The following is a 20,433-nucleotide window of genomic DNA, read 5'->3' as shown; positions in this document are numbered from 1 at the left end:
CCTTTAAGGAAACTTGTATCTCATGCGTATCTTGTTTGTAAATCTCATTAACTGTAGGAATGGTATGGCTGACATTTGCCTACTAAATTTCTCTTATTTCAGGTTGTTTCCTGTATGTATTCATAACCTGTTTGGTTTTGGGTTTTGTTTTCCCTCTAAGGTCAATGACATGGACTAATACACCTAAACCGCAGCAAGGCTGGGGTTCCAATAGGGGAAATGCTAGTGAAGGATGGGGCAACAATGGTGACTGCACCAGATCAGGAGTCAGCAACCACTGGGGGGAACCTCAGAAGGGTGCGGGCTCAGTGGGCTGGGACAGCGACAGTGACCGCTCAGGTTCTGGATGTTGGAGCGAGCCAAGCCGAAACACCGCCAGCAGCAGCAACACCTGGGTAGGCAGTGGAGGGTCAAATACTCCTGATCAGAGCACTCCAAACCCTGGCTCCAGCTGGGGAGACTCTGTCCACAAACCCAACTCGCAAAGCAGCGGCTGGGGTGAGCCAGGGAGGAACCATCATGGAGCTCAGAACTGGGGCGACTCCAACACTAAGGCTTCTAATGAATGGGGCAAAGGTCCTGACTCCAGCATATCCCGAGGAAATCAAGGATCCAACAAATCCTCAGGTGGGAATCACAGGGTTTATCACTAGCATTGACCAGTTCAAAGAGAATTAAAACAAACTGCCGCCATGTTTTTGTTTATGTTTTAGGCTGGCTTGGAGGCCCAATGCCTGCTGTGGGTCAGAAGGAGGAAGCTTCATCTGGGTGGGAGGAGCCTTCTCCTGAGTCTATCCGTCGGAGGATGGAAATCGATGATGGGACTGCAGCTTGGGGAGATCCTGGTAATGACAACTTAAACTTCTGATCTCCTCAACAAGAGTTTTACTCTAATTAAAGCTGAAAGCTGATTCCTAGAAATAGATTTGTGAGAAAATAGAAATGTGCTGCATTTTCCCTTAATCTGAGGAGTTATGTATACCTGGAGCACAGTAACATGCATATAAATATAGAAGCATGCAGACTGAAGGACGGTGTAGAATAGAATTACAGAGAAATAAATGCTTTACAATTATTTTAATTTAACATGCTTTTATTGAAACAAATGTTCAGCTTAGAATCATTAAAAAATATCTGAATGTGCTTCCCTAAAAAAAAACAACCACCAAATGTTCTATTTACAAGGATGTGAAAAACATTTTTTCTAGGTAAATACAGCGGAGGCGCTGTAAATATGTGGAACAGGACCACTCAGTCCGATCAGGATGCCATGGGCCCGGCCTCCCAGAATAAACCCCAGTCAGCACATAACTCCATGCAGCCTGTGCAACATCTCAACCAAGACAAAACCTCTGCCTCAGGTAGGTTGGTTATATAATCATCCACATATGGGTTGCATTTCTTTTGAATAAGTATTTGAATAACCGTTTCTGCAATCAAGGGGAAAAACTGTTCACAGCCTAAATCGCTACAACACTGTCTTCAGGAAACAAAGCATTGGAAAATATTTACACTAGATGAGCGTAGAAGGTCTGAGCCGAGTTTGGCTGGATCTTTGATAAGGCTCTAAGATAAGCAACAAAAAATAATCAGACTGTTGTTTCATATACAATATGAAACAACAATAATGCAATATTTTTGATTTCCAGCAAATAAAAGTGAGGATTCAGTTAGGATGCTCTATCTGGAACTTCTGTTTTTTAATATGTCTGATTGTACAAAGGAGCACCTCTAGCTCTATTCACCTTGAGAAAGATGAAGGGATAGTGACCTTACTTATGTCCTACTGTTACTGTATTTTCGCGACTATAAGGCGCATATAAACGTCTTTTTTTCCCCTCAAAATGTGCTGCACGCCCTATAGTGCGGTGCGCCCTATGTGTGTTGTTACTGCGGACGTTTGAGACCACGATGAGAACGTTAAAGGGGGAAGTGTGTGTGTGGATTGTGTATAAAAGAACAGTTATGTGCTTTATGCAGAACTCCTCATCTCCTCATTGAGGAAATGATGAAAGAGTGGCTGAGGGAGGTGTATGTGAGGAGACCAGGTGGTTTTTTTCCCACGCATCACCATCGCTGTTAATCTGTGACTCCATGCGTGCCCATCTCACAGCCGATGTGAAAAACATGGTGAAACAAATGAACGCTGTGCTTGCTGTTATTCAGTGAGGTCTGACAAAGGAACTTCAAACGTTCGACATCGGTGTGAACCGGCCGTTCAAAGTAATGCTGCTTTCACACCAGACACAGCAGGTCACGCAGCGCATTTTGAGCAGCAGGCGCAGGTCATGAGCAGCTGAAGCAGAGCATTGGGAGGGTTTAAGCATCTGATGCACTGCTTCTGCTCGAGATGGAAAAATATAAGTTTTGCTGCTCGACGCGCCGCATCAACCAATCAGAAGCTGATCTGGGAGCTGACAGCGAGGCAGACACATCGGTGATGACACAGAGTGCTGTGATCACTCCTCTGAAACAGTTTAACGCCTAAATTAACTTAAAATGCTGAAACCTGCAGACAGAATATGTTCGCTTTTATTATCCTGGTGCCTGCAGTTTGGATTATTTTGATGAAAAACACCTACCAGCCGCCGCGAGGAGGCGACCCGGCCAGAGGCTGCTGTTGAATCAAGTTTTCAGGTGGATTTTCCCACTTAAAAACATATTAAAACTACTTTATTCCCACTGATCACAGCAAATATAGCTGCAAGGCAAAGAAAGGATAGAGTAGCTCCACCCAACGCGCGTCAGACACACTTTTGCACCGAGCAGCCAGAGCAGCAAAGCTGCTTCAGCCGCGCGCAAGAGCTAACTGGTACAATCTAAACTGCAGGCACCAGGATAATAAAAGTGAACATATTCTGCTGGCAGATTTCTGCATTTTAAGTTAATTTATGTGTCAAACTGTTTCAGAGGAGTGATCACAGCGCTCTGTGTCATCAGCGATGTGTCTGTCTCACGGCCAGCTCCCAGGTTTGATTAATACTTTGTAATAAATACATAAATAAAGCACAATCATACAGTTTTGCTCCCGCTCTATTTTTAAATGCACAGTAGAGGTATTTAAGCGTAGTAGAGGACATGTACCTGTATATAAAACCCGCGCCCTATAGTCCGGTGCGCCTTATGTGTGTGTTAAATACAGAAATGGCACACATAACTAAGACTGCGCCTTTTAGTACGGTGCAACTTATAGTCATGAAAATACGGTACATGAGGCAAACTTGAAGCGGTTCTTTAATGCAAAATTAGGATAGCGTTAAAAAAGGAACAAAGTCCTGCACCAAAATGCAGTTGTAACCTTGTATGCAACCTTTAAAAATGGTTTTCCTGGATGCATGGGTAAGAAATAAGCCAGCAGAACAATTTCATTGAACTTTCCTTTTTTTGGGGGGTTTTTTTTTGCTCTAAGGGTTTTTTTCCCGATGCTAGTTGAGTCATCCCATTGGAATGCTAAGAGCACCCTTTTTTATCCCTCATTCACCTCTTCCTTTTTTTGTTCACCCGCCATTTCTTTGGATACACTTTTGTTTGGTTGGAGTTGAAAAGAGCAAGAGAGAACATGAATGGTAATAGAGGTCAGCTATGTTAGTAATGGGGTTGTTTTCAGAAGGAAGCTATTCTGTAGAGAGCCTGAGAGAGAACTGAAGGAAAGAAGCTGCTTCAGTTCCTTCTGGAGTGTACTCCCTGCAGTATCTATAAGCTCGTAATGCACCCAACTACACATCTTTGATGTTTTTTCTTCCTATATAACATGAAATGGATCAGTGCAAAGTATTGCAATATTTCTTACAAAAAATAATGGGGAGAAAAGTGGAACACAGTGGTGACAGTATCAAGCTGGGGGAGGCGCTGCTTCCTCCAGCATGGACAAGGAAGCTGTTTATGGTAAATCAAAAATTGGTGGGTAATGTAAGTAAAATTACTGCCATGTAAATCTTACAGCATTTAAATGGCAGAACTTAATTTCATTTTCTATTCTTTGTAAACAAAACACATCTGATGTATCAGTAGGATCTTTATAAACCCGTTTATTTTTCTTTCTCTCTGTGACATTCTGTTAAAGGGAAAATGTGCTGTGATTATGTTAGCCTTGAGTCTGCAAATAACCTTTTCAATGGAAAGTTACTTCATTAATGTCAGTACACACTTGGTTAATTATTATCAATCACTATAGTTTAATTTTTACCTAAATACTGGAGAATCAGAATGATTGATTCTCACCTAATGTGATTCTATTTCCTTCAAGATGTTAGTGTTGCACAAAAAGATCGACGTTGTAATGTTGCTATGCACAACATGCATATTACAAGGAATTTAATATATTTTAGCAAACTGTGATAGATCCATTCTATTCTTATAATGCATTCAGCACCGCTAGTTAGTGTAGTAGTGGTAATGTAGTGGAGTCATTCAGAATTGTAAACAAGTTAACCTAAACGGTGTTATCACGATAATCACATTATTGCATAACTTTCCTTATATAGTGCAGCTCTAGAGATTATTAGCAATGACAATTTAGTTAGTTTAGTTGTACTATATCATTTTAATGGCGCCTGTGTCTGTCTTTAAACCTGCGTTTAAACCAGTCAAAACCTGCAGGCATGTTTTCCAGAGGACATTTGGAACCTCTGGTTACCCCATGCTCAGTTCTATTTATATAAGAAGGTATTCCCGGCATCCCCCCCAAACGCCTTTGGTGAAGGGGGAAAGTTGCAGGTCAGTGTGGTCCGCTGTAACTGGAGCCTTTTGAACCCATATGTTCTGTTTCTCATCTTAAGCTTGGATATTTAAATAAAAAAGGTGAATAGAGATTATTTTTTTATTTCAGGCAGCATTAAAAATGCTTTCTTTAAACCAGTGGTTTTATTGCTCATATTCAGAAGTTATGTAGTGGTTCATATGAGATTCTCTTGTTTTATCCAGGTTGGGGTGAGCCCTACTCCCAGCAGAAGGAGTCTTCATCATGGGGGGAGCCTTCAGCTGGGCCCCCTGTGACCGTAGATAACGGAACATCTGCCTGGGGGAAGCCTATGGACACCAGCGCCGGCTGGGATGAACCCAACAAGGATGTGAGAGAGTCTGGGTCAGGATGGGGCAATCAGAATAAGTCTGGTAAGTGGACAGTACAGCAGGTGTTTTTTTGTTTGTTTTTTTTTTTTAAATACTGTTTTAATGTGTTTCTGGCAACTACATCCATCCCTCATTGTCTTTTATGTCCAGGTCCTAAGCCCATGGAGACATGGGGGAGTGACGTGTCCATGGGCAATAGCTGGGATCAGGAGGAGGAGGTAGAGATCGGGATGTGGAGCAACAACCAACAGGACAACAGGTCTATGGATCAGAACACCTGGAACTACAAGCAGAAAGGTCCCAATAAGGTCTGTTGACTGAAAGACACAAGTTCATAAAAAGGACAGAAACTTTTTAAAGCTGAACCAGAATATTTTCTTTCTGCTGACAAACTGACAGGAGTCTCTTTGTGAATCTGTTTTAGATGAACAAACCGGTGAACAAACAGGACGACCCTTGGATGAAACCCATCATCAACCAATTAAACAGCATGTCCTTCTCTGTAAGCTTCTCCTCTTTCTGCTCAAAGGTCACTGCTATCAGTTTCTGTTTGAATGCATGGCTTTAAATGACAGAATGATCAGGATCCAAATGCAGGTTTAGCCAACAATAACAGTAATGGCGCAGCTTGGAAGCTGAAATGGGTCAAGAAATGTCATTTCTTAAAATGCATGATTGTGTTTTTAGAAAGTCAAACTACTTCACAACTACAGCTGAAGTGTCCAATGGTCACCTCACACATTCACAATGACTGTTGTGTTAATTTGAGAAGTTGCTTCTAAAACACAATACTTATTGCACCTTAGCTAAGGAGATAAAATACTGGGCTATAGCTCAGTGGTACAAACTCTTTAAATTGGTTAAAACCTTATTTATGAAAATGGAGAGTCCCTGGATCTGTTTGCAGTTCTATGAAAAAGAAAGTTTTATGTTAATATCTAGTCCAACAAATACTTTCTATGAAAAAAGTCCTGGATTGCATCTTTAACCGATATTTTCCCCTTTGAATCTGCAGAGAGACTCCCCTGATGACTCCATGAAGCCAGGAGCTGGCATGGGGACAGACAAACGGATCGACATGGGCAGTATGGGAGACTACAATGGAGTCATGGGGAAGAACCCAGGTTCTCGACACCAGTACCACAAAGACTTGGATCGTTCTTACTTTGACAAGGTTAGTTGTTGCAGCTAAGGGCAGTGGTCCCAGAGGTGATCCAAGAGGGCTGCTGTCCTGCTGCTTTTAGATGCGTCTCTGCTGCTGGTTTAAACTGGCGAATCAAGTATGGGGGGTAAGGGACTCTAAAAGCTGCAGGGCACTCGCCCCTCAGGATGAATTTAAGCCCACTGCTTTAGGGGGAGGCATGTCTGATTAGCTGCTACTTTCTGTGCACTGTTGTGCCCCCCAGTGATGGTACTGAAACATTGCATGTCTGAGTTAGAAGTTAGAGCTTTGTGTTGAATTTGATCTTAAAATGTTGTCCTTGGTTTAAAATGTTAAGTCTACTCACTTAGAAGCATTTCTTTTCTTTTATTTTTCTTAGGTATTTAAAGTAATCTGATCTTTAAATAGTTTATATCAACATACCTTGTTTTCTCGCTTAGTTTCCTCACTGCGTTTGTTCTTTCACTTTATCACTATTTTTTTGCTTTGCTGTTATTTTTATATTAGGCTCTTTTTTTTTTTGCTTTCTTGATTTCAGAGTCTACTTTCTCCCTCCTTTTTATATCAAATTAATTACCTTGTTTCTTTTCTCCTTCCCTCTCTGCGCTTATTTGGCTGCTGATGTGCTTCCTGTCCCTCTGTGCTTGCCGTCCATTTGCTGTGCACACCCGGGCCTTTCTTTCTGCAGCTTTCTGCTTATGATAGCCCTGCTTCTGATGAGCTCTCCGCCAATCAAAGCATGAGTCTTTCCCCTAGCAATTCTGCTCAGCCTATCCCCTGTTTCAACTCTGGGCCATCCCCTTCCCACTCTAGTTCTGGGGCTGCTCTGCAGGTGAGTGTGGAAGGATGATGATGGTTGTATTTGTCTTTGAGCTTTTTTTCACTCTCCGCCAAGTCTGCTTTTTAGAAAACATGGCTGTTATTTTTCAACACAGTCCTTTGTTAAACTGTTAAGAGATTTATTATTTAACTGTTTTTATTTAATAGTTATGTGGGATACATGTTTTAGTAGCTTCATGTAACATTGTGGATTTCTCTTTTTTTTTTTTTTGTCGCTCCCAAAGAATGTAAACCCAATGTTGGGTGGCGGCAGCGTAGCACAGGGGCGAGGAGGCCCCCAGTCCCAACCACCTCAGCCCAACCTTCGCAACCAAGTGCCTCCAACCATCCTGCCCTCTCAGGTAATACAGACCAACCTGCATATAGAATATTTTCATGTGACTCCCCTCTGTGCTTTTTATGCAGATTTGCTCACAGTTTCAAAGTGAATTAAGAGTGAATTTAAAAATTGGCTTTTTTTAAAGTATGCCAAATTGTTACTGTTAAATGAGGGTAAACACATAAAGATTAAATTAAATTATCTTTGTAGTTATAATTTAAAAAAGCTTTATGAGATCAGGAAAAACTGTCTCTAAATGTAAAGCTGATAATTTAACCAATCTGGGTATTTCAGATCTATCTAAGAAGCCCTTTATTTAGCACTGTAAGCCAGTTGTAGTATCCCTGCAGTTACTTTATTTTTTCTTTTCTTATTTATTTATTTTTTTTAACTCAAAGTGCCTCTTAAATGATTTAAAGCTGGTTGGGCTCATTGAAAGGAAGTGGAAGGCAATCTAACAGTGGATAGAGGGCGTGTCAGAGCGACATTTCTCGTTTTTTTATTGATAGTTTTACGTCTCTGTTTATTGTAAATTACTGTTTTATTCATATATTTCTTATTGAATAAACTAATGGGTTCCTGTTTTATCTCATAAATATATGATTTTAATAATGTGTAAGGAAACCATTTTTTGTGTGTGTTTTCAGTCAGCATTTAGTACATCTGCCACAATACATTTTGTAAATATGATGTAATGTTTTACTCAGCATAATTAAGCCCCATTTTTTTTCATATTATGGAAAGATGCAGTTGATACAAGAGAAAAGTGTGAGGTTTTGAAGATAATTACCTCTTATAATTGAATCTGCTTTAGATTAATGTATTAATCAATAATTTGCATTCCTAGTTTGTACTGCAGTTCAGCTAATGAAGTCACCTACTCAGTAGTTGACTCTCTATCAAACACTTCATTTTGAAAAGACAAATCTTGGCATTTAATCATCTGATCTTTTTCTGCCCCTACAGACTGTCTTTAAAAGACATCCCAATGTAAATCTGAATCTATGCTTTGTTTTTTTTTGTCCAGGTCCCTCCATCTCTGTTGAAATACCCAGGAGCTAATGGTGGTTTGAACCCTCTGTTGGGTCAGCATGTGGCTGTACTCAACCAGCTCAATCAGTTGTCACAGCTCAACCACTTGCAGGTACAGAATTGGGGACTTAGATGGGAAGAAATCTTCATTCAGAGTTAGTTCTCTTGTTGTGCTGCAGTGGTTTACATCTTTGCTTGCGTCGTTCTTCCACAGCGTCTTCTCCTGCAGCATCAGCAACAGCAAAAGGTTCAGAACCAGAGAGCCATGCCTGTGGGACGTCCGACTGAACCGGTGAGAGACGGGAGTCCAGGGAGTAACTTCTGTAAAGTGGTTCCTCCCTGGATTCATCCAACCTTTCTTTTTCCCTCCTCAGACACGTCCTATTGGTTCGTCTCCATCGATGATGCACCCACCGCGGCACCTGGATCCCTCCCTCCTGAAGCCGGCCCCGCAACTCAAATCTTACCATGATGGCTACTTGTCCCAGAATACCCCTGACCTACAGAAGGACACCTTGGGATCCTTCAGCAACTTCCCCTTTGGTATGTTGACTACTGAACTTTAGCCCTTTCAACTAAAAATGCTGAGCGCTATTTATGGAAATGTGACGGAGAGATACTTCAGAGGAACCGAAACTTAAGTGGGCAACACGGATGCAAAGAAACACGATTTTTGCTGTGACATATTTTTACTCCCTCGCTGTTACTGACCTCTGACTCCGCCCCCTTGCCACCAGGCTTAAACTCTAACCAGAATGTAACCATGGACATGGTCGTTGGGGGTGGAAGTAGCAGTGATGGAGGAGCTATGAACCACAAAGAGGCATCCAGTTCCAAAATGAGCAGACTCTGGGCTGTTGACCCCCTTGAGCAGAACAGCAAATCTGGTAGGTGACGGCTTAATCAGTAGTACAGATTGATTTCAGCGAAGCGTTAGACTCATGTTATCTTCACTTTACATTTTCTCAGAATCTCTGAAAGCTTAGGGGTCTTAAACATCTGGAGGACCCCTCTGTCTGCAGGTAGAGTGGTTAGTGATTGTCTGTTTGCTTCTACTACAGGTGCTATGCCGTCTGGACTCCGTCTGGACAACTCTCCCTTCTACGATTTCCTGTCGCCTAGCCCATCTCCCCTGAGTCCTCCTGTTCAATCATTGGGCTCTGTGGGTGATGGCTGGCCTCCCCGTGCCAACTCCCCCCCTCCCCATGGAAATACTGTCACTTGGCCCCCAGGTAAAACACCTTAAGCTTGTAACGCTTCCTTATACTTTTTTTTTTTATGTTTTTTTTATTAATTAAAATGACGACTCTCTCTTTGCAGAGTTCAGGCCTGGGGAGCCTTGGAAAGGTTACCCCAACATTGACCCTGAGACGGACCCTTATGTGACTCCTGGTAGTGTCATCAACAACCTCTCCATCAACACCGTCCGTGACACAGACCTCCTCAGGGACAGGAACAATGGTGGGTCACACAGATTCATCATTGAGATCCATTCTAAAAGCTCTACAGAGGAGAAGTAACCCTGCTATGTTGTTTCCCAGGGCCATCCTCATCACTGAACACCACGATGCCTTCTAACAGTGCCTGGTCATCCATTCGTGCCTCCAGCCACAGCGGTTCCCTCACCAGTACAGCACAAAGCACTTCAGGTGTGTTTCAGATTCAAACATGGCTTCCTTTTTTTAGAGCTTTGGTCAACTTTTAAATGAACCCCTGCGTCTCCCACTGCAGCTAGACCCAGTGAATCAAAGTGGTCTCCTGGCGGCGGTTCTGTGTCCAACTCCTCTTTAGCCCACGAGCTTTGGAAGGTCCCCCTGTCTCCTAAGCCGCTGCCCGTAGCAGCACCCTCCAGACCACCTCCTGGCCTCACTAGCCAGAAGCCCAGCCCTGCCTCCTCTGGCTGGGGTGGCTCTGCCCTGAGGCTTGGAGGTTGGAGCTCCTCTGAGTCCAGATACACACCTGGTGAGGAACAAACACCACATTGTCCAGACAGCAGCTGAACTTGACCTCTGAAACATTGTCTTTGTATAACAACAAGGATTAACATAGTCTACTAATAAGCCCTTGGAAACCATTACAAATAGATCTATAGATAGATTTACTTTATCACTAATACGAAGATAAAAACCCCAGGAAGTAATCTTATTTGCAGGAAAGTGTTCTTATAGTAAGTAGGAAAAATACATATGCAACAACTACTTGGGACTATTGATAAATAACGTCTAGTTTTAATAACTGAAGAGTCCAGGAAAACTGAAAGTAATCTGAGCTTTAAGATTATCGATGCCAGTGAACTTGAGAGATAAACATTTTAGCTTATTCTGGGTTTCCTTTTACCATATGCTGATGTCCAGATAAAAAGAAACATTGCGACTTGGATGTTTTTCCCATTTTCCTGACTTTTTAAATGATATACTTTGACAGGCTCCAGTTGGGGTGACAGCAGCAGCAGCAGCTCAAGGAGAACCCAATGGCTTTTTCTGAAGAATCTCACACCTCAGGTACTTATTGTGGTTTAAATAAATAGAAATAATCTGCAAAAAAACGTGAATTTAAAAACAAAATTTTTTTAGCTAATCTCATAATATTTAGGCTAAGTGTTTTTGTTTTCCTAGATTGACGGATCTACGCTGAGGACTCTGTGCATGCAGCATGGCCCTCTTATCACATTCCACCTCAACCTGCCACATGGTAATGCCGTGGTTTGCTACAGCTCAAAGGATGAAGCCGCCAAGGCCCAGAAGAGCCTGCACATGTAAGACCACCACACAGCAACAAACTGTGATGGAGACGCACAAAATTGTACTTTATTGAAAAGTTTTGCTGTTCTTTTTTTTTTATTATGTAACATATTGGATATGTGTAGAGGAGCAGCAGATGATGGATGAGTCTTATATTTGGTATACCGTATTTTCACGACCATAAGGCGCACCGTACTAAAAGGCGCACTCTCAGTTATGTGTCCCATTTCTGTATTTAACACACACATAAGGCGCACCGGACTATAGGGCGCGTTTTTTATATACAGGTACATGTCCTCTACTACCTTTAAATACCTCTACTGCGTATTTAAAAATACAGCGGGCCCAAAACTGAGTATGACTGTGCTTTATTCATGTATTTATTACAAAGTATTAATCAAACCTGGGAGCTGGCCGTGAGACAGACACATCGCAGATGACACAGCGCTGTGATCACTCCTAAATTAACTTAAAATCCTGAAACCTGCCGACGGAATATGTTTGCTTTTATTACCGGTATCCTAGTGCCTGCAGTTTAAATTATTTAGATGAAAAACACCTGACAGCCACCGCGGTGAACCCGGAGGCTACCCAGCCTAGAGGCTGCTGATGAAAGGATTTCTACTGTCGGCGCACCGCTGGTATGTGGGGGTCTGAGCGCCTCCAACAGAAATAGATAATCTGGATGAACTGACTGCAATTATTAAGTTTTCAGGTGGCCTTTCTCACTTAAAAACATATTAAAACTACTTTATTCACACTGATCACAGCAAATATAGCTGCAAGATTTAGATTATTTAGATGAAAAAACACCTGCCAGCCACCGCGCTGAAGAGGAGGAGACGCGCCCACAGGCTGCTGTTGAATTAAGTTTTCAGGTAGAAAAATAGAGCGGGAGCAAAACTGAGTATGATTGTGCTTTATTCATGTATTTATTACAAAGTATTAATCAAACCCATCAAAGTCATCATCCTCTGTTTCTGAATAAAACAGCTGCGCTAAATCAGACATGCCAATTTCCCATTCTTCGCTGTCACAGTCACTTTCCGTGCCGGGCGGCTCCTCAGAAATAATGCCGGCTTTTGCGAAAGCTTGAACAACAGAGCCAGCAGACACGTTAGTCCAAGCATCTACAATCCATCCGCAAACGGTGGCGTAACTTGCCCGACGCTGCCTTCCACTTATCCTGAAACTGTGGTCTCCGTCTGTCATCCATCGCTCCCACGCCGCTCGCAGCCTTACTTTGAACAGCCGCTTCACACCGATGTCGAGCGGTTGAAGTTCCTTTGTCAGACCCCCGGGATAACGGCGAGCACAGCGTTCATTTGATTGACCTTTTTTTTCACATCGGCTGTGAGATGGGCACAGCCACGCTTTCATCATCTCCTCATCCATCCAGCCCTTTTCATTTAATATCATATGTCATCAGAGCGCAGTACTGTCTCGCTGTCAGCTCCCAGATCAGCTTCTCTGATTGGTTGATGCGGCGCGTCCAGCAGCAAAACTTCAATTTTTCCATCTCGAGCAGCAGCAGCGCGTTGGCGGTGCGTCAGATGCTTAAACGCTTCCCGACGTGCTGCACCTGCAGCTCAAAACGCGCTGCAGGACCTTTTGCTGCGCCTATACGTGCGTCAACCATTGACTTTGCATGTAAACTCGCTGCTTCTGCTGCACCTGCTGGGTCGGGTTCACACCGATGTCGAGTGGTTGAACAGCGAGCACAGCGTTAATTTCTTTCCCCATGTTTTTCACATCAGCTGTGAGATGGGCACGCATGGAGTCACATATTAACAGCGATGGTGATGAGTGGAAAAAAAACACCTGGTCTCCTTACATTCAGCCACTCTTTCATCATCTCCTCAATGAGGTGGTCTCAAAAGTCGCAGTTACAACACACATAAGGCGCACCGCACCATAGGGCGCACCGCACATTTTGAGGGAAAAAAAAGACATTTAAGTGCGCCTTATAGTCGTGAAAATACGGTAACTACATCTGCCTAATTACACTATCCCCATGTCAAAGCATAGAGGCAGCAGCATCATGATGTGGAACAGTTTTTCTTCAGCACAGACAGAACCTGGTCAGAGTTAATTAAAGGATGAATTCTTCTTGAAACTGGCCTTTCTTTACCACTTGTATAACTTTGTTCAAAATGTGTGGTTGGTGATTGTGACAGAGCGAAAAAGTTCAGGATGTAGGAATACTTCTACGCAAATTGTATAGTACAGGTGCTGGTCATAAAATTAGAATATCATGAAAAAGTTGATTGATTTCAGTAATTCCATTTAAAAAGTGAAACTTGTATATTATATTCATACATTACATACAAACTCATATATTTCAGATGTTTATTTTGTTTAATTTTGATGATTACAAATGACAACAAATGAAAATCTCAAATTCATCATATCAGAAAATTAGAATATTGTGAAAAGGTTCAAAATTGATGGCCCCTGGTGCCACACTCTAATCAGCTAATTAACTCAAACCACCTGCAAAAGCCTTTAAATGGTCTTTCAGTCTAGTTCTATAGGCTACACAATCATGGGGAAGACTGCTGACTTGACAGTTGTCCAAAAGATGACCATCGACACCTTGCACAAGGAGGGCAAGACACAAAAGGTCATCGCTAAAGAGGCTGGCTGTTCACAGAGCTCAGTGTCCAAGCACATTAATAGAGAGGCGAAGGGAAGGAAAAGATGTGGTCGAAAAAAGTGTACAAGCAAGAGAGATAACCGCACCCTGGAGAGGATTGTGAAACAAAACCCATTCAAAAATGTGGGGGAGATTCACAAAGAGTGGACTGCAGCTGGAGTGAGTGCTTCAAGAACCACCACACACAGACGTATGAAAGACATGGGTTTCTGCTGTCGCATTCCTTGTGTCAAGCCACTCTTGAACCACAGACAGCGTCAGAAGCGTCTAAAGAGAAACAGGACTGGACTGCTGGTGAGTGGTCCAAAGTCATGTTCTCTGATGAAAGTAAATTTTGCATTTCCTTTGGAAATCAAGGTCCCAGAGTCTGGAGGAAAAGAAGAGAGGCACTTCATCCACGTTGCTTGAAGTCCAGTGTAAAGTTTCCACAGTCAGTGATGGTTTGGGGTGCCATGTCATCTGCTGGTGTTGGTCCATTGTGTTTTCTGAGGTCCAGGGTCAACGCAGCCACATACCAGGAAGTTTTAGAGCACTTCATGCTTCCTGCAGCTGACCAACTTTTTGGAGATGCAGATTTCATTTTCCAACAGGACTTGGCACCTGCACACAGTGCCAAAGCTACCAGTACCTGGTTGAAGGACCATGGTATCCCTGTTCTTAATTGGCCAGCAAACTCTCCTGACCTTAACCCCATAGAAAATCTATGGGGTATTGTGAAGAAGAAGATGCAATACACCAGACCCAACAATTCAGAAGAGCTAAAAGCCACTATTAGAGCAACCTGGGCTATCATAACACCTGAGCAGTGCCACAGACTGATCGACTCCATGCCACGCCGCATTGCTGCAGTAATACAGGCCAAAGGAGGCCCAACTAAATACTGAGTGCTGTACATGCTCATACTTTTCATGTTCATACTTTTCAGTTGGCCAACATTTCTATAAATCCTTTGTTTTTATTGGTCTTCAGTAATATTCTAATTTTCTGATATGATGAATTTGAGATTTTCATTTGTTGTCATTTGTAATCATCAAAATTAAACAAAATAAACATCTGAAATATATGAGTTTGTATGTAATGTATGAATATAATATACAAGTTTCACTTTTTAAATGGAATTACTGAAATCAATCAACTTTTTCATGATATTCTAATTTTATGACCAGCACCTGTATAGTCCCACCTATATATCTCTGAACTCTTAAATAGTTTGTTAGAAATTGAATTTTCCAGCAAGATTTTAAGCATTCAGATTGTCACAAAAGCAGGTGTTGTTATCCCAGCAGAAAACAAACACACTTTAACTTTGAAAAGCTAAACAAGGAGACAAAAGCCAGTCTCAGACAAACCAATGGATTTATCTCTATGCTTTGTCCTTTAGTATTTGCATTAAGGTATGATTCTAACGTCAATGAAGATGCAACACTGAAGATGTTCTAACAAAGATTAACTTGGAATAAATTGGTGCTGTTTGCTGTCTAAGATCTTTAGTAACCTTGTCAACTCTCTCTCTGCAGGTGTGTTTTGGGGAACACTACTATACTGGCCGAGTTTGCCAGCGAGGAGGAAATTAGCCGCTTCTTTGCACAAGGGCAGTCATTGGCCACTCCCTCCTCCAGCTGGCAGCCCATTGGTTCTTCTCAAAGCAGAATGGATCAGTCTCACCCCTTTTCCAGCCGCGCCTCTGAACCGAACCAGTGGAAGAGCGGCGACCTGCACAGATCCTCTCTCTGGGGTGGGCCCAACTATTCCAGTAGTCTGTGGGGGAGCCCCAGCAGCAATGAGCCGGGGAGGGTCAGCAGCCCCTCTCCAATCGGCTCCTTCCTCCCAGTGGATCACCTGACAGGGGCCGGGGACTCCATGTGAACCGCCTGTGCTCCAGACAGGCTGGGGAGAAGGGTCAGTAGAGAATTTTCAATAATCAGCTGAAGATACGGAAAGAAAACAGTAGTTAAAAACGCAATGGCACTAGTTGGACTTTTTCTCACTTACAAGATATTCAACAAAAGCAGGGTTTCCCCTGTGGAATACAAGTTACGTTTCTATTTCTGCACATATGTCCACTTTGTTTTAGCCCAAAAACATATCAGTCGGAATACTTGAATCATGCAGGCCAATTCTATAATGTGAACGGTTGGATATTTGCTTCCAGGTAGTGCTCTTTCAGACCGAAAAAAGCTTCAGTCAAGTTCATTATTAATATTATTATATATTTTTTGTTTCATTCGTCATGTTTATTTGAATTCCAATTCTTTTTTTTCCCAACATTTTCATTTTATTTTATTTTTTTTTGCCATGTTTTCTGACAATGTTTGAGTATGTGCTTTTTTTTTTTCTTTTTTTTTTTAACTTGCACTGAATGTGGTTTTTTTCTCAGTATATATAATCTGCAATATAGAGGGAGCAGCCAGTTTTTTCCAGTGTAGCTGTTTACTCATTGAGGTCCTTATCGTACGTGTGTGTGCGCGCGCATGGAGTACTTTGTGTGTACGTGATTGTATTGTGAATGAGTTATGTGTGCGCTCCTCTCTGCCTTGGCACGCCTACCTTACTGCGTTGTTGTGGAGTTCAAGATCAACAGATAGTTAAAGAATAAAAACCTGATTAAAGGTGATTATCTGGTGATAGAAAAAAAAGTGACATTTAAAAGTATTGCACCAATTTTTGTTTTAAAACTAAAGAAAGTTGAGCTCTGCAGTGCAAAGGACTGTAGCCGCAGCTGGGACTAGCAAGCCGCTCCCGCTCTAAGAAAGTGGGTGGGGCCTATCTAGCAAGCCCTCCCTGTCGCCCCCTAGTAGGAGCAGGGAGGGAACAGCACTTTCAGAATAGGCTTTCAATGTTTTTGGAGGTGCCACACTGCAACCTCTTGTTTACAAGACTTAGGAGGAAGAACGTGTGTCCATTCTTCATTTTAAAGAGAAGATAAACTAAAAAGACAAAAAAAAATTACAAAAAAAAGCAAAAAATATATGTAGAAAAATTATAAAAAAAACAAAAACAAAAATAAAACCTCTTGAGGATGAAGATTATGCGTTTTAACTCTGGGAATTCGGATCAGTGTTGTTCGTTTTTTTTTTTTTTCTTGGCCATGGTGTTGGTTATTTAAACTATTCCTCTTGTCTGCTAAATAACCAGCAATGGTTCTCAGGAAATCAAGCCAGTTTCCCCTCGCCCCTCGTAGTTGAATTTAAAACAAATACAACAAAAAAAAAAGCTACTACTCCTTGTAGGAAAGGAAAATCCAACATCTAGCACTGAAAACTATGTAAAGGTCTCTATTTTTACTTTTTCCATTATTTTTTTTTCCCTCTGCCAAATAACTGCTTTAAAGCTGGAGAAGCTCACACACTGCTTTCAATATGCTGTCTTTTATTTATATTTTAAGGGACGGGGGGGCGATCCCAGTAAAGGGAGTGGGATGGACGGAGGAGGGACTGTAAATCATCCCAGCTCTCCCTCCCTCCCTCCCTCCCTCACCTCCTCCTCCACTCCATTGTTGTTAAAACTTTGGGGACTGCTTCAGTGTGAGTGTAAAATGTCTCGTCACTTAAAAAGAAACCAAGAGAAAAGGCAAAATCTGTATCTATGCATACTGTAGCCTCTCGCGTACACAAGGCCTGCCGAGAGGTTTTCTTTTCATTTTTTTATTTCTTTTTTGTTCCCTGTCTCAGAATTATGTGAAATGTTTCATTAAGTACGACTACATGCTCTTGTTTTTGTTTAATGCTTTTAATCATTGCCACAAATGGTGTTTAAAAAGGAAAAACGTAAAAAAAAAAAAAAAAATTGGTTGAAGATATTTTAACAGTGCAAAAGTCGTCCACATTTCATTGCCTTGATCCTAAATGTGTCCGAAGATGCAACAAGTCAAGTGGCTTCTACCTGTTTACAAATGGAATATGATTGTATTGTACTGTTTTATTATTTTTTTTGGTTGGTTTTCTCTTCCCCTCCTTTGGGTCAGGGAAGGGTGGGAGTACTCATCTGAAGTTTGACGTCGTGAATTAGTTTTGCGTGCGTGTTTGTGAGAGAGAGAGAGAGGGGGAGAAAGGAAAAATGGAAACAGTGTGAATGTAAATGTCGATTAAAGAGAAAACTTTCGTGAATATTCAATTTACCTATACACCAGTGATTGTTGAGTTACTATGATGCACAATTTTAGCGCAACAAGGCAAAAGCTTCAGAGCACGTTGGATGAGAGATCAGCATTAGCGAAGCCATGGACCTTAATTTTTTTTCTTATCTTGCGTTTTATTTTCTTCCTCTTCTTGTGTTTAGCCTGTTAGCCTGTGTGTTAGTGCGCACATTTATCACCCCCACCCCGATTAGGGTTTTTATTTCAGAACAGCTACAAATATTTTGGCTTTAGTTGTGTTTTCCTTAGTATAAAAATTATATATATCTATATACGTAAAAGGACTTTAAATGCGTTTGTAGTGAATAAACCTCAAGTATTAGCCAGACTTGACAGTGGTGTGTGCCAGTATTGAAAGCTCTCTACCAAATAATTCAATCATACAAAAGATTAGTTTACTTATTTCCACGTCTCTTTGCTTAAACTACATATATATATAAAGATTCATATATTTGTGTTTTGTTTTTTTGTGTCGTTGAAGTTATCAAATGGAACGTCGAAACGGTTTTTTTCTTAGTTAATTTAAGTTGACGTATTGAACTGAGGAGCCTAGGATTTTTGCACTCGGGCGGATTGGAGGAAATACTGGAGTCAGTTCAGACGGCGAGGATTCGTTTTCAGGTGTTTGTCAGCAACAGGGTAACTATTGTTTGCATGAGCTGCGACTCAAGACTGGTGCTTAGTTTTTCCTCGCCTGATTGTAGCTGAAACGGTTAACACGAGCTTAGCGGAGCTCTGATTCGACGACTCCGGCCCCTTCAGCGTCTCCGGCCATGTCCGATTCTGGCTGAGAGATGCTTGCGACTGAAAGTAGGTGTTCTGTTTTGTTTTTGCTAAGCCCCCTTTCTCTGCGAGTCAGGCAAGAGGATGTGACCAGTAAGGCTTTTCAGGGACACACTTGCTTCCTTGCAGGCTTATCTTGAATGGACTCTTCCACATCTGAACCCTAAGCTCAATTTACAGGATCCAAAATAACTGACAGGAGAATACGGAGCAAGTCGGCCCACATCTGTCCATATTCCCTTTTCTGCTCACTTAAGATTACTTATGTCATTCTGATTTTTTATTTTTTTTTAAATGCACATTTTCCAGTGCTGATGTTAGAGCGGTTTTGCCCCACTGCAGTATCCTTACCTTAAACCTTAGTGGGACGATAACTGATCTCTGAGCAGCCCGGGGGGGGGTAGCTTTGCTGCGCTGTTAGAGAAGGGATGAGCAAAGTCTGTAAAAATGCCTCTCAGTAATAATTTAGTTTTTGCTCTCAGCAGAGTTGTGCTATCTTTTGTCTTGTTAAATCCACTGTTGGTGTGTGTGAAGATGCGTGTGTGTGTGTGGGTGTGAATTTATGCCAAATCGAGGAGGGAGGGTTGTTAGGGAAGGAAAGGGATTGACTTTTAGAGGTTTTTTTTGTTCTAAAGCTGTATTTGTGCATATGCGTATTTAAAAAGCTGGACAATGTTTAAATGCTTGAAGAAAAAAAAACAAAAAAGTTTGCATAAGGAGGATGATGAGAGGAAAACCACCAAGAGCATAGTACAATCCCCAAAGCTGCCAAGCAGCTCCACGACAGGGCCAGACGAGGGGAGGAAAGAAGGAAAGGTGGAAGAGGGAGGGAAGGAGATTCGCGGGTGATACTCTACTACTTTTTATATATTTAAAGTACAAATAATGTGACTCGTTGTGTTTTCTCTTAACTATCCTGTGACTAAATGCTATATTATATCATAACACACCCAACGGCTCTTATAGTCGATCAAAAGTGCTAAGGCTATTTTTTTGACAAGAAAAAAAACAAAACAAAAATTATATAAAAACTGAGAATCTGCTGTCTTTGTTTTACACTTAGTATGACCACACATGTAAAAACCCTGAAAAGCTTTAGTCTAACCAGCACAAAGAAGTGGGACAGGTGGGTTTTTTTTTTTTTTGGGGAGGGCGGGGGGGTTGTTGCTCAGAGAGACTATGCAGTGGAGTGTTGAACCCAGGCTTCCATGTCTACCTTGGGTTATTTATCTTTAAATTATATTAAACCCAACAAAATCATATAAAAATCCCTTTTTAGAAACGCAGCTGAGATGGGATTCCCAATAACGTTCCTCAAACACGTGCCATCTTTGAATTGTACTTCTTGTACTGCTTCTAATAATCTTTAAAATAAAAAAATAAATAAAAACAACGAAAAAAAAAAAGACCTGATAAACCTTTATAACCTAGCAGGCGTCAGGCCAGTTGTAGCAGGAGAGAGGACAGGTTAAGATTTGCAAAGTCCATTTATTTTCCCAGCTTGGCCGGTGAAACTGCAAATTTTACACGACTACAATGTTTTTTATAGAGATTCTATCAATCCACAGTGTGTAGTTGGATCACCTTTAAACCTATTATGCACATTGCTTTGGGGGAGACTGTTGAAACTATATATAATATATATATAAGAATATAAGCATACAGTGTCTATAATCATTGAGAGGACGCCGTCCT

The 20,433-nt window shown here is 41.7% G+C and overlaps 1 protein-coding gene across 3 annotated transcripts in view; it reads left to right on the top strand.

Annotated features, from left to right (window-relative positions):
* Positions 1-16,774, top strand: part of LOC119780329 (trinucleotide repeat-containing gene 6A protein-like) — a 40,181-nt gene extending 23,407 nt beyond the window's left edge. For 2 of the 3 annotated variants that reach the window (XM_038280336.1, XM_038280338.1), the window contains 20 exons: positions 161-627; positions 714-845; positions 1,209-1,361; positions 4,924-5,112; positions 5,221-5,378; positions 5,495-5,572; positions 6,086-6,244; positions 6,921-7,064; positions 7,297-7,413; positions 8,419-8,535; positions 8,638-8,715; positions 8,798-8,966; positions 9,161-9,310; positions 9,485-9,655; positions 9,744-9,884; positions 9,965-10,072; positions 10,155-10,385; positions 10,848-10,924; positions 11,039-11,178; positions 15,338-16,774. In XM_038280336.1, coding sequence (XP_038136264.1) covers positions 161-627; positions 714-845; positions 1,209-1,361; positions 4,924-5,112; positions 5,221-5,378; positions 5,495-5,572; positions 6,086-6,244; positions 6,921-7,064; positions 7,297-7,413; positions 8,419-8,535; positions 8,638-8,715; positions 8,798-8,966; positions 9,161-9,310; positions 9,485-9,655; positions 9,744-9,884; positions 9,965-10,072; positions 10,155-10,385; positions 10,848-10,924; positions 11,039-11,178; positions 15,338-15,686 — 3,328 coding nt within the window. In that variant the 3' untranslated portion in view covers positions 15,687-16,774. The remainder of the gene's footprint in view (positions 1-160; positions 628-713; positions 846-1,208; positions 1,362-4,923; positions 5,113-5,220; positions 5,379-5,494; positions 5,573-6,085; positions 6,245-6,920; positions 7,065-7,296; positions 7,414-8,418; positions 8,536-8,637; positions 8,716-8,797; positions 8,967-9,160; positions 9,311-9,484; positions 9,656-9,743; positions 9,885-9,964; positions 10,073-10,154; positions 10,386-10,847; positions 10,925-11,038; positions 11,179-15,337) is intronic. The other variant, XM_038280337.1, reaches the window with a different exon arrangement.
* The last annotated feature ends 3,659 nt before the right edge of the window (positions 16,775-20,433 follow it).

This window comes from Cyprinodon tularosa, unplaced genomic scaffold (assembly GCF_016077235.1).
Source record: "Cyprinodon tularosa strain WSP-4 unplaced genomic scaffold, ASM1607723v1 ctg159, whole genome shotgun sequence".
Taxonomy (NCBI): Eukaryota; Metazoa; Chordata; class Actinopteri; order Cyprinodontiformes; family Cyprinodontidae; genus Cyprinodon; species Cyprinodon tularosa.
The sequence above is the reverse complement of the archived record's forward strand: the minus strand, read 5'-3'. Positions and strand labels throughout refer to the sequence as shown.